The 13253-nt window shown below is 43.2% G+C and overlaps 1 protein-coding gene across 1 annotated transcript; it reads left to right on the top strand.

Annotated features, from left to right (window-relative positions):
- Positions 1-10690: 10690 nt before the first annotated feature.
- Positions 10691-12343, top strand: LOC132531312 (nuclear transcription factor Y subunit alpha-like). The gene has a single exon (XM_060168997.1). The coding sequence runs from the start codon at positions 10851-10853 to the stop codon at positions 11787-11789; it is 939 nt and encodes a 312-aa protein (XP_060024980.1). The 5' UTR covers positions 10691-10850; the 3' UTR covers positions 11790-12343.
- Positions 12344-13253: the final 910 nt, after the last annotated feature.

The following is a 13253-nucleotide window of genomic DNA, read 5'->3' as shown; positions in this document are numbered from 1 at the left end:
TATGATTCATTTAATATCATTCAGTTCAATCTCTTTGTTATAACAATAAAGAAATAAATCTAGAGAGGGGAAGTGACTTGCTCAAGGTCACATAGAACTTCTAGGACCTGAACCCAGGGCATCTGATTCCCAGGTCAGCACCTTTTAAACAAACTAAAGTCCTGTTCATCTCATTTACTATTCTGATTCCAATAACAAATAAAATTGATGCCAACACACTCCATGTGTGGTTACACCCTATCTTAGTCTATTCGGGCTGCTATAGCAAAATGCCACAGACTGGGTGCCTTAAAAACAGCAAAAGTTTATTTCTCACAGCTCTGGAGGCTGGAATCTAAGACCAAGGTGCCAGCATGGCCAGTTCTGGTGAAGGCCCTCTTCCTGGTTCACAAGCAGCACCTTCCTGCTGTGACCTCACACAGTGGCAGGGGTGAGGGATCTCTTAGAGCCTCTTTTCTAAGGCACTCATCCCATTCATGAGGTTCCCCATTCATAAAATAAGCATCTCCTAAAGGCCCCAGCTGCTAATATCATCACATCAGGCATTAGGAGTTCAACATATGGGGGGACACAAACATTCTGACCAGAGCAAACTCTACACTAGATCTCTGCCTATTGTCACTTTCTTCTTTCAAATAAAGTCGAGCTTTCCAAAATCAGAGACTGGCTGTCCCCAGCCCTGTCCTCTCCGTGGCATGGCCTGACACAGGAGGAGGCCCCTGGTAGGAACTGAAACACACTTGCAAAACTGGGACATAATCCGAACTTCTGCAGTTTCCTCAGCTTCAGTATCTACGCCATCATCCTCTCCTAACCAACCCTATATTCCCCATGCTCCCCAAATCCTTTCCTCTCCTCCTCATTCTTGTGGGCACTATCTGAGTTCATGCCATTCACTTCTCACCTGTACCCGTTTGATCCCCTGGAGGTGACAGTGTGGCAGCAGAGATACTAGGGGTGGATCCCTAGGACAGGGCAGGACACAGGAGGTACTGTTGTAAGTGGCCAAGGGTTGGGCCATTTTCTAAGGCCAGGGCTGGGGGCTAATGACATGGCTCAGAAAGAAGAGCAAAGTCCATTAGGTTTAGAAGCAAAGGTGACACAGACAGAGAATAAAGCGAGTGGAAGGCAATTGGTACAGATGAGTCTAGGGAGACAGAAGTCCCCTTGTTTTTGTTTTTTGCTGCTGTCCAGTTGGCAAATGAGTGAACTGGCTTAAAAGTTGCACAGCAATGTCTCTGTTCTAAACATTGACAGCAAACTCCAAGTACTATACTGTCGGAAGATGTGGGCTTCCAAACAAAAAGTCCTCCACCTTCCTTTGGTCATTAGAGCAGAAATTATCCCAGTTCCAGCTTCCTTATCACTTCAGCTCCTTTCTTTTATTTCCTTTATTTTTCCTTAAATTAATTAATTAATTAATCAATTTATTTATTTTTGGCTGTGTTGGGTCTTTGTTGCTGTGTGCAGGCTTTCTCTAGTTGCAGCGAGCAGGGGCTACTCTTTGTTTGCAGTGCACCGGCTTCTCATTGTGGTGGCTTTTCTTTGTTGCAGAGCACAGGCTCTAGGCGTGCGGGCTTCAGTAGTTGTGGCACACAGACTCAGTAGTTGTGGCACATGGGCTTACTTGCTCTGTGGCATGTGGGATCTTCCCAGACCAGGGGTCGAATCTGTATCCCCTGCATTGGCAGGTGGATTCTTAACCACTGCCTCACCAGGGAAGTCCCACTTCAGCTCCTTTCTGAGTCAGGGCTCTGGGGCTACACCTTGCTGGCAATGCAGCTGGACCACTGTTTCCAACCACTTTTCTCAGTGTTTGTGGCTTATGAGACAGGAATGTTCCTAAAGAGGGCTACTGTTCGGCCACCTCTCTGGACACTGAGCACAACCCAATACAAGCAGTTAGGTTGGTTCCTAAGCCCAGGTCTGACATTGCAGCCAGGATTCCATCCATGGACCAGGCTCAGAACATGAGCCTCTTTATGCTAAAGTAAAATTCCTGCATCCTGTAACATCCAGGATGGAAAGATGGCAGGTAAGTGGCGACCTGTGGCAACTTCCATATCTGGATACCACCTCCCTGCTGCAGAAGCTCAGTGTGCATCTCCAATAAGTGGATGTGGCAGGGCCTCGCCATGGCAACTGGGAGCCCTGTTTCCAGACGTGTGAAATCCCCTCCTTGCCATGAGCACCTGGTTTGCTGTTGTCAGTCTCTCCAAGCCTGGCCTCCTCTAGCCCCTGAGACGGCCAAGTCTGTGACCTAATTAACAAGTGAGGTCTTAGAGGAGAGATCAAGATGGCAGAGTAGTAAGACACTGGGCTCAGATACCTTCATGAACACATCAAAACTACAACTACATATAGACTGACTCTTGGTGAAATCTACCTGAAGGCTAGCAGGACAGCTTTTCTACAACCAAGGCTGTAAAGAATGATCCATGTGGAGTCTAGTAGGAAGGGAAGAAAAGCCATCTAGTCAGGACCACACCCCTAGCAAGGGACACAGAAGAGGAGGTGTTATCACAGGCTAGTGGATCTTCCCCAGGGAGCGTGGGGTTCAAGCCACATATTAGGCACCCCAGCCCTAGAGTCTAATACCGGGAAGATGAGGTCCCTTAGCTGGTTTGAAAACCAGTGGGGCTTACCCAAGGCCTATAAGAAACCAAAAATTCCACTCTTAAAGAGGACATGCACAGTCTTGCTTTGCTTACTCCCAGCTGTAGCACAGAGGCAACACATTGAAACTGTTGGGGGCTTTGGCTAGCTTTGCAAGAGCACCGCAGAGCACCCCCAAGCCTTCACCAGACTCCTGCTCCAGACGCTCTTGCCCCCACTAAGGCAGAGCCTGCTGTTGACAATGGGAATGCATAAGCTTGGAGGGAACAGAGGCAGCTCAGACCCTGGCCCTGCCTCTGACCAAGGTGGAGGCAGCCATGGCCAGCATCCTACAAACACTCTGGAGGGAGTAAAATCGTTCCAGGGTGGAGACCATGATCACAAGCGTGCACATCCCTGTACACACTTGGGAGGGGGTGAGGCCAGCTCAGTGGTGTGCCACCAACCCCTCTGGCCCAGCCAGCCTCTATCCAAGGCATGCACACTGGGGAGAAAGTGAAAGAAGCACAGCAGTACAGCCACAAGCCCTTAGGCCCTGGCCACATCCCCAAACAAGGTGGAAACTGCCGTCACATAGGGGAAGAGCCCAATACTCTCAGGCCTCCTCCTCCAGCCCCTTAACTCATTGCCAATAGGGTAGTGATGGCCATTGAGCATAGGAGAGGCTCCAGCTTACACCTAGCTCTGGCTCTAGCCCCTCCATCTCCAGCCCTACTTCACACCAAGGTGATGGCTGTCAGTCAGCACACCCTGAGGGAAAACACAGCCCATGCTCACTTCAAATCTAGCTCTTCCACCAAAGCCACTGGACACAAGCAGACTGCATAGGAATGATCCCACACAAGGATATGCACTCAAGACTGAGATAAGAAACTGTTTCACCTGAATTCAGATACACAGAAAGTTAAATAAAATGAGAAGACAGAGGAATATGTTTCAAATGAAAGAACAAGAAAAAGTGCTGAAAGAAACCCTAATGAAACACAGATAAACAATTCAGCTCATAAAGAGTTCAATGCAATAATAATAAGAATGCTAACTGAACTTGGGATGAACACAGTGAGAATTTTAACAAAGAACTAGAAAACTTAAAAAAGAACCAGTCAGACCTGAAGAATACAATAACAGATAAAATACATTAGAGGGAATTAACATATTAGTAGATTAGGTGATACAGAAGAACGCATAAGCAATCTGGAAGACAGATTAATAGAAATCACCAGAAAAGCAAAAAGAAAAACAGATTTTAAAAAATGAGAATAGCTTAAAGGACCTCTCAGGCAATATAAAGCATACTAACATTCACATTATAGAGATCCCAGAAAGAGAAGAGAGAGAGAAAAGGGCACAAAATATATCTGAGAAAATTATGGTTGAAAACTTCCTGAACCTGAAGAAGGAAACAGTTATCCAGGTACAGGAATCACAGAGTCTCAAATAAGATGAAGCCAAAGAGACCCACAACAAGATGTATCATAATTAAATTGGCAAAAGTTAAAGAGAAACAGAGAATTCTAAAAATAACAAGAGAAAAACAAAGAATCATGTACAAGGGAACCCCCATTAGGCTATCAGCTGATTTTTCTGCAGAAAATTTTCAGACCAGAAGGGAGTGGTATGATATATTTAAAGTGTTGAATGGAAAAATTCTACAGCCTAGGATACTTTACTCAGCAAGTTTATCATTCAGAATTGAAAGAGAAATAAGAGCTTTTCACACAAGCAAAACCCAGAAGAGTTCTTCAATACTAAACCAACCTTACAAGAAGTGTTAAAGGGTCTTCTTTAGGTGAAAAATAAAAGGCTACAATAAGAAATCATAGGAAGGGAAAATATCTCACTGGTAAAAGCAAATAAGTACTAAAGGCTGTGGAACAACCACATAAATAAGCTAGTAAGAATGTTAAAAGGTAATATAATTGTAAAGTTAACTAGAACTGCAATAAACACTTAAGGAACATACATGAAGATATAAAATATGACATCAAAAACACAAAACGTTGGAGTGGGGAGTAGAAAATGTATTTCTTTTAGAATGTGTTTAAACTTAAATGACTATCAGTTTAAATCAGTTAGATATATTTATAGGTCAACATATATGAACTCCATGGTAACCACAAATAAAAAACCTATAATAGATGTACAAAAACTAAAGTGAAAAGAAACACAGGTATAACACTAAATAAAATCATCAAGCCACGAGAAAAGAGCCTAAAAGAAGAAGAAAAGAACTACAAAAACAACCAGAAAACAAATACCAAAGTGATAATAAGTGCGTACCTATCAATAATCACTTTAAATGTCAATGAACTGAATGCTCCAATCAAAAGATATAGGGTGGCTGATTGTATTTAAAAAACAAGACTCATCTATATGTTGCCTCCAGGAGACTCACTTCAGAGCTAAAGACACACACAGACTGAAAGTGAGGGGATGGAAAAAGACAGTCTATGCAAATTGAAACAAAAAGAAAGTTGGGGTAGCCTTACTCATAGCAGATGAAGTAGATTTTAAAACAAAGTCTATAATAAAGGACAAAGACAGGCATTATGTAATCATAAAAGGATCAATAAAAGAACAGGATATAGTGTTCCTAAACATATATACACCCAGTATAGGACCACCTAAATATATAAAGCAAATATTAACAAGCATAAATGGAGAAACTGACAATAATAATAATAATAGTAGGGAAATTTAACACCCCACTTGTATCAATGGACATGCTATCTGCTCCTGCAAACATATCTTGACTTTCTCAGAACATACACCCAGAATATTTTGTAGAGTTTGTTCTCAGAATAGCTCACAAGTAATAGGAATTCAGAACTTAAATGACAGGACTCTGGTGTGGCATCCCCTGACATCCACTAAGGGGGGCACAGGAGGTCATGAGAGAGCAAAATACTGGAACTGGAGGCCAGTCATCACTCCAGCATCTTGTCCAACTTGAGAAGTGTTAACTAGAACAGCAGAAATCTTGCTCATCCAGGCCCTGCACTTGAAACCTGACTTTTGAAGAATGCCAAAGAGATGAAGACAGTTTTTGCAATAGTAACAGCAATAAGCATGTATTGAAGGTTTACTGTGAACCAGGCACACTCTATTAAAATACTATCTTATTGAAGATCATGCTGAGCCTGTGAGGTACATATCCTTTCCCTTTGCTACTAAAAGGCAGAGACAGTATGCAAACATCAACCTGACAGCTTGAAAAATTCATGCTTTTAAACAAAGTGTTATATTGTCTCTCATATAATAGTATTTATATAAGAAAGGACAAAGCCAGCATGAAACCAAATAGACACACACTTAGACTCATCAACTCCCTAGATCATTAGATGGATCCATGATGATAGATAGATAGATAGATAGATGATAGATAGATAGATAGATAGATAGATATCATTACCTATGCCTTAAGCCTCACCAAATCCTCAAATCCTCACCATTCGGTTGGGCTTCAATTTTCAAAATTCACAGCAAGACATTTATCACAAAGGTTGTTTCCTTCTAGAGGAGTTTGCTATTGGACATCTGATGAAACTTTACTGGCAGGATTGCAGAGCTATATTGGTTGACTTCCAGGTAGGGTGGGAGGTGTACCTTTTTCTGGATATCAGCATACCTAAGGACTGGGGACAGGCAAAAGTTTCAGGATTCTAAAATAAGTCACCAAATTGCAAATCCTTCCTCCTTGTTAATATGATCCCTCCACAGTGAATTTGAATTCGTTTATCATCAAAGATTTCCAGTATCAAAGAAACCTCTTTCTAGAGTCAAGTTTCAAAGGAAAAGCTATCAATGGAATTCCCTATTTTTTTTTTCATTTTGAAACGACATTATTCTTTGCACTAAGGCAGTTCTTTTCTAGTCCTCAAACTTAAAAAAGCAATTGTCCATTTGATTACAAGTAAGTATTTATCTCTACAAATAACCAAGCCATGAATCAAATGAGCTTTGCCTTTTTGTCTCCCTTCTTGCTTTGTCCTTCATTAAAGGAAACACATTATGAAAATGTATAATTTTCCCACTTTGTTGCTCATGCTTAATTGATTTTCAGCGTGAAAAAAGAAAAAATAGAGTATAAGTCTGGAAAAGGAAACCTCAAACCTCATGAGTATCCTATTTATAACCATTTAATCTTAAATTGTGTTCACAAATGCTAATTATAAACATCTCTAATTGTGCATGTTACCCACCATGGTTGAGTGCAATTCCATTTCTTGGACTTTGACGTAATGCTCTATTACTATCACCAGCCAAGGAACTGGCAGGAATTAAGCCTTTTTACTTTCTACCTGAGGAAGCAAAATTGGTCAGCAGTTCAAGCCTCATAAATGAGCATCCATCAGTGAGTAACATGTGTGTGGATGCTGGAGGCCTTGCCTGAGCATGGGATAGGACCCCCTGCAACAATAGCTCGGTATTAATAAATTAATGAAATTAATGAATTCAATTACAATGTACAGAGAACTGGGTATAGTTCTGACAACTCAGAGGTAAGATACAGTTCCTGACTTCAGAGACAATTCACATTAGAAAGAGGCACTTTCCAACTGACCAAGGCAAACTTTGTGAAGAGCTATGATACTGGCTCAATCAAGCAGTGGTGGAGAGCAGAGAATTCTCCAGGCAGAAAATAGGCATGAAGAGAGGGAGAGGCCATTCGAGGCAGAGGGAACAGCACGGCCACAATCTTGGAGGTGTCAACTGGTTCAGGGTGGATCTTCCTCAGCTTACAATGGGGTTACATCTTGATAAACTCATCCATTGTAAACTGAAAATATGATAACTTGAAAATGCAGTTAAGGCACCTAACCTACCAAACATCATAGCTTAGCCTAACCCACCTTCAACGTGCTCAGAACACTTACATCAGCATACAATTGGGAAAAACCACCCAACACAAAGTCTATTATATAATGAAGTATTAAATATCTCATGTAATCTATTGAATACTATGCTGAAAATGAAAAACAGAATGGTTGTCTGGGTGCTGAATGGTTGCAAGTTCCTATTGGTTAAATTGTTCCTATTGGGACAACCAATAGGTTGTTCATCCTGCTGATCTCATGACAGACTGGGAGCTGTGGTAACTGCTGCTGCCCAGCATCATAAGAGACTATCGTACCGGGTACCACTAGCTTGAGAAATGATCAAAATTCAAAATTCCAAGTACGGTTTCTTAAATGGATATCACTTTCACACCATTGTAAAGTTGAAAAATTTTAAGTTGACTATCCTAAATCAGGGACTGTCTGTATTTGGGAGGGGACTGTTTCCCTTTGGGGCTGTCCAGAGGGCTAGGCCAGGGAGAGTCACTGAAAAAGCAGGGTAAGATCCCTAGATAGGACCAGAAGTGTTTTCCTGCTGGAAAACAGGAAAGGGGTCTGGAATTCATCACTTAGAGAGGGAGTCACTGAAGTACCTGGGAGATGAGAAATAATCTTACCTACAATTTGATAACATCACACTCCCATTCACAGATGTTTCAGACTGGCTGGTGGCTCAGTTGTGTATGTGATGCTTGTCACTAAAGCCTCAAGGCTCTTGTTTACATCTTCTCCTCCCATTTTCCCTCAGACCTGGCACCCCTGCTTCCTTGCAGGAGTCCAGCTGGGGCTCCTGTCAGAATAGGCATGTTCTCAGCAGACCCTGGCTCATCACCCAAAACAGCAACAGAACACAGCTCAGGGACTCCTTAACTTTTCCCTTTACAGAATGCTTTCATTTTGGAAATGAAATGGGAGTAAGTCAAACGCATGGGCAGCAGGTGCCTGTGTGTGAAATCAGAGGGTCTTAGTTCACTCTCCATCTCCAGGGAAGAGTCAGAGGAGAAGCCAGAACTGCTGAGGTCCTGGAGCAGGTGCTGACTGTCTCCAGCACAGTGAAGTGTGGAGGCAGATGCTATAGACTGAGCACAAATCGAGCCCTGGATGAGAAGAGACAAGGGACCTCAGAGAAGGAGAAGAGCAGAAAAGAATGCCATAGAGCACAATAATCAATTTCCTGGATACTGTTCTGCTCTGCAATGTGTTCCAGTGATATTTTATGAACGAAAGCTCAGAAGTAGAAAGCCAAATAGCTTTCTTTGTCTGTAAATCTTCTCATCTTGCTTTTGATCCCTCATTCCCAATGATGGTGAAAAAAAAATAAACGAAAAGATTTACCATAAAGAAAAAATAAAGGAAAGCTTAAACATCCCAAAGATATTGTATTTATTCTTAGTTTAAAATTTATCTTCGAGGTAAATTGGCAACCAAGTTGTAATGATGTAAAAGTGCATTTGCTTTTAGCAAACATTCATTTATTTTTTTTTAATTGAAATATAGTTGATTTACAATACTGTGTTAGTTTCAGGTGTACAGCAAAGTGATTCAGTTTTTCTGCAGATTTTATTCATTTCTAAAATTATCAATGAATTTCCATAAGACATTCATCTTTGATAATAGAAATATTTTAAGTTAAATACAGATAATGGTTGATAAGTAGAACATGTGTGTGCTAAACATAGATAGGAAGAGATGAAGGAGCAAAAGATACCTAGCAGTTATGAGGCATCTGGGTACTAAATGACTGCTGTACACTAAATATGCACAAGATTTATAAGGTACTAAATATACAGAGACACTAAATATATATTAACTCTTAATGTACATAAGGCCGATTCAGTGGCCCATTGGAGACTCCCATTCTGGCTCTATATGTCCTCTTCCCAAGAAACACAAATAAAACCAATTAGCCAACTGTTCATCTGGCTAATTGCCAAGCTGCAGCTGTCAAACAGGCACACTTGTTCCTAAATTTATTCACTAGAGCAAATCTGTGTTGTTGGCCCAGGACAACTTCCAACTGTGGGACTCTTACCTGAATGTCAACTCTGATCCTTGTAACAATGTCATCAGTGGGGGAGGCTGAAGCTGTAGAGAGAGAGAGGAGATGCGGACATCCTGCATCCCAAGATACAGGTAGTGTGGTTGGTCCTTCCATCCTTCTTGCAACCTCTCTGAAGTGTATTAATTTGCCCCATCTTTACCCTTTGTTTCATTCTTATTGTGAGTTTCCATTGATTTAATGAAGACTGTGATTCCAGCATTTAAATTTGTTGTTGGAGTCTTTCTGTTCCATGGCCTCAGTGATAGCCTGGTGGTGCATGAGTTTACCTCAGCATCAAGCTAATTTCCCACTCAATGCAGGTCAAAGTTTAAGCCAACCATGTCTTTTTATACTGTCCCAAGAAGTCACTTTTTATCCTCCATCTCAGGTGTAGGCAAAGACTGAGTAGTGCCATGGCTTCAGAGGGAGGGTCGCTTGTCTATACATTGCCTTTGGATCTGCCCTGCCCTTGTCTGGACATCGAATGTTCTCTCCCTGGGATTGAAGAGGTGTGGCTGCTCCTGAGAGGTTTCTCTAGAGTTAACATTGTTCCTGCTGATAATGACCATGTTCTGGATTAGCCATTTGCCTCCAGTCTCCAGGTTGTCACATGCTGCAACATCCTCATCCCAACTCTAGGCCTCCCCCATCCACCCAGGCCTCTCACATATCCTGTTCCTTCCACAGACATACAGAGGAGCACCCAATGGCATCCTTGTGTGCCAACACAGGCTGAGAACATCAGGGGTACCACATGAGGCTCACTCACCTGGACACCTCCTCTTAGTGAGACTGTTCCTGGACCACACAGACCATGGCAGGAGAGAGAGCACCACATTGGATAATCTCATATTACTTCTCATCTTCCTGTGTTTTCTCTCTGAAATATCATCTTATTCTTAAAAAGAGCCCAGGACAAGATCTAGGGGAATAGGATGCTATGTCTCTTCTCAGGACGCAGACATCATATAACTTAGTCCCTCCTTAAATGTTTGTCCACTTTTCAATTTTGGAGAATCCACTCTGATGTTATATCTTGTATTTCCTTATGTTATACCTTAGAGTCAAACTCATCATTAAGACCTCCAAGCTTTGTTTCTAAAATGTTAAGTTTCGGGAACCCTTTTCTCTTACAATTAATCTTGGACTTCAAGACTACTGGATTGATTTTGCTAGGCAGCGGCAGTGGCGGCGGCAGCGGCGGCTGGAGCCTCTGATTGGGTTTCGGGGTCCGGTACTGGAGCCAATCAGCGCGGGCAGCGAACCGGCGGAGCGAGGCACGGAGTGCATCCTGAAGTCTTCTAGGATCTCCAGAGTGAAAATCACTGTGGTCAAGACTCTAACTTGGAGGGACCATGGAACAGTATACAGCAAACAGCAATAGTTCAACAGAGCAGATTGTTGTACAGGCTGGACAGATTGAGCAGCAGGTCCAGGGGCAGCCATTAATGGTACAAGTCAGTGGAGGCCAGTTAATCACATCAACTGGCCAACCCATCATGGTCCAGGCTGTTCCTGGTGGACAAGGTCAAACCATCATGCAGGTACCTGTATCTGGGACACAGGGTTTGCAGCAGATACAGTTGGTCCCACCTGGACAGATCCAGATCCAGGGTGGGCAGGCTGTGCAGGTACAGGGCCAGCAGGGCCAGACCCAGCAGATCATCATCCAGCAGCCCCAGACAGCCGTCACCGCTGGCCAGACGCAGACGCAACAGCAGATTGCTGTCCAGGGGCAGCAAGTGGCACAGATTGCCGAGGGGCAGACCATCGTCTATCAGCCAGTTAACGCAGATGGCACCATTCTCCAGCAAGGCATGATCACCATCCCTGCAGCCAGTTTGGCAGGAGCACAGATTGTTCAGACCGGAGCCAATACCAACACAACCAGCAGTGGGCAAGGGACTGTCACTGTGACACTACCAGTGGCAGGCAATGTGGTCAACTCAGGAGGGATGGTCATGATGGTACCTGGTGCTGGCTCTGTGCCTGCTATCCAGAGAATCCCTCTCCCTGGGGCAGAGATGCTTGAAGAAGAGCCTCTCTATGTGAATGCCAAACAGTACCACCGTATACTTAAGAGGAGGCAAGCCCGGGCTAAATTAGAGGCAGAAGGGAAAATTCCAAAGGAAAGAAGGAAATACCTGCATGAGTCTCGGCACCGTCATGCCATGGCACGGAAGCGTGGTGAAGGTGGACGATTTTTCTCTCCAAAGGAAAAAGATAGTCCCCATATGCAGGATACAAATCAAGCAGATGAAGAGGCTATGACACAGATCATCCGAGTGTCCTAACCCCAGGCCATGTGATGGAACTGATCAAGGTCATGTTCCTCGCACTGTTTCCCACTGTTCCAAGGAAACTGATGACCTCTTCCAATGGGACACTGACGATTACATTCTGCCCTTTTCTACAGGACAGAAACCACTTAGTTTTTAATAAGTGGCTTAGTATTATAATTGCAAGGATGTCTGGCAAATTGAAGTTGCAAGCCTTTGACTCACCCTTTCAGTCAGGACTTATTTCAGACTGTTGGTGACATTGACATTTCATGGATTGGGATGATGCAGGGGACCCATGCCAGCCCAGCAGTACCACACCTAGCACTTAATGTTGAGTGGTAATGCCAGCCAGCCATCTCAGCAGAGGAGAACGACCTTCTCAACCTAAACTGCAGTCAGGGAAGCTGCAGCCCACTCCTTCCCATGGATTCCAAACAGCACCCATCCCTCTGATGGGGGATCTCAGGCTGACTAATGGACACTTTGTATTCAGAGATGGTTTCCAGGCAAGGAAGCTTCATCTCATGATATGGAAACAATAAATTCTCTGAGATACATGCATCTAATCTGTGGTAATAATAAGAATCCCTTCTACCCAGATGATAGGTTGGTATTTTTGGACTCCAGCCAAGAAGAAACTAACTCTGGGGATAGACTGATAAAAGACTCAAGCACTAAAAATATAGCTGAATCTCTTAGCTTTGACAAGTTGTGGTCTGCTTGTCTGTTGACAGGTCATGTGGACTGTAGTTCTTGCTGTGGTTACTTTTAAGACAACTTAGAGTGTGCTGGGCCTTGACACTGCCTTTCCTAAGTAGAGAACAAAATTATAGAACTTCTGTGCCGAAGTGCTGAGGACATTTGTAGTAACTCCTTAACAGAGCAGAACTAGAGATTTTCAGTCACAGGCTTTGTGACAGCATTTGGGGAATAGAAAGGTTCATGTTTGTTTCCGTCTAGAAGGACAAAGGATAGTATATATACTCTGATGTTGTCATAGCACGATTCACCAGTGGATGGATACCTGGGATGGATCATTAAGATGAAGAGAATAATTTACATTTATACTATAACCTTTTAACAAGCACGGAAAGGGAAAAGTCTGAGATTTGGTCCTTGACAATTTCTGGAAAGCACTGTTCAATCAAGCTATCCTGGACATAGTCCAGGTTTGCCTACTAGAGCTTGAGATGTATGTTGGCTTCACTCCTGCGCTTTGTGCTGGCCCTGGAGAGCGAACATTCTCATTCTTCCCATGGCAGCTGATTCTTTGGTGCCAGTTTCCGTTTGTTTCCCCTTTTCTCTGTAGGCATTGTGCGGAAAGGTTTTCACGTTGCATCCATGTTCTGGGGATAAACTGCAGACTGGAAATAGAGATTCCTGCAGGGTCAGGAACAGGACCACAACTCCGAGTGGATTGTGCCTCAGTAATCTGTTTCTTTTCTAAACGTGGAACCCTGGGAGAACTAAGATGAT

Source organism: Lagenorhynchus albirostris, chromosome 13, assembly GCF_949774975.1.
Source record: "Lagenorhynchus albirostris chromosome 13, mLagAlb1.1, whole genome shotgun sequence".
NCBI classification, from domain to species: Eukaryota; Metazoa; Chordata; class Mammalia; order Artiodactyla; family Delphinidae; genus Lagenorhynchus; species Lagenorhynchus albirostris.
This window is presented reverse-complemented; position numbering and strand designations above follow the sequence as displayed.

Excerpts from the sequence above, each read along its gene's own strand:
- LOC132531312 (XM_060168997.1), top strand. The coding sequence starts at position 10,851 with ATGGAACAGTATACAGCAAACAGCAATAGTTCAACAGAGCAGATTGTT.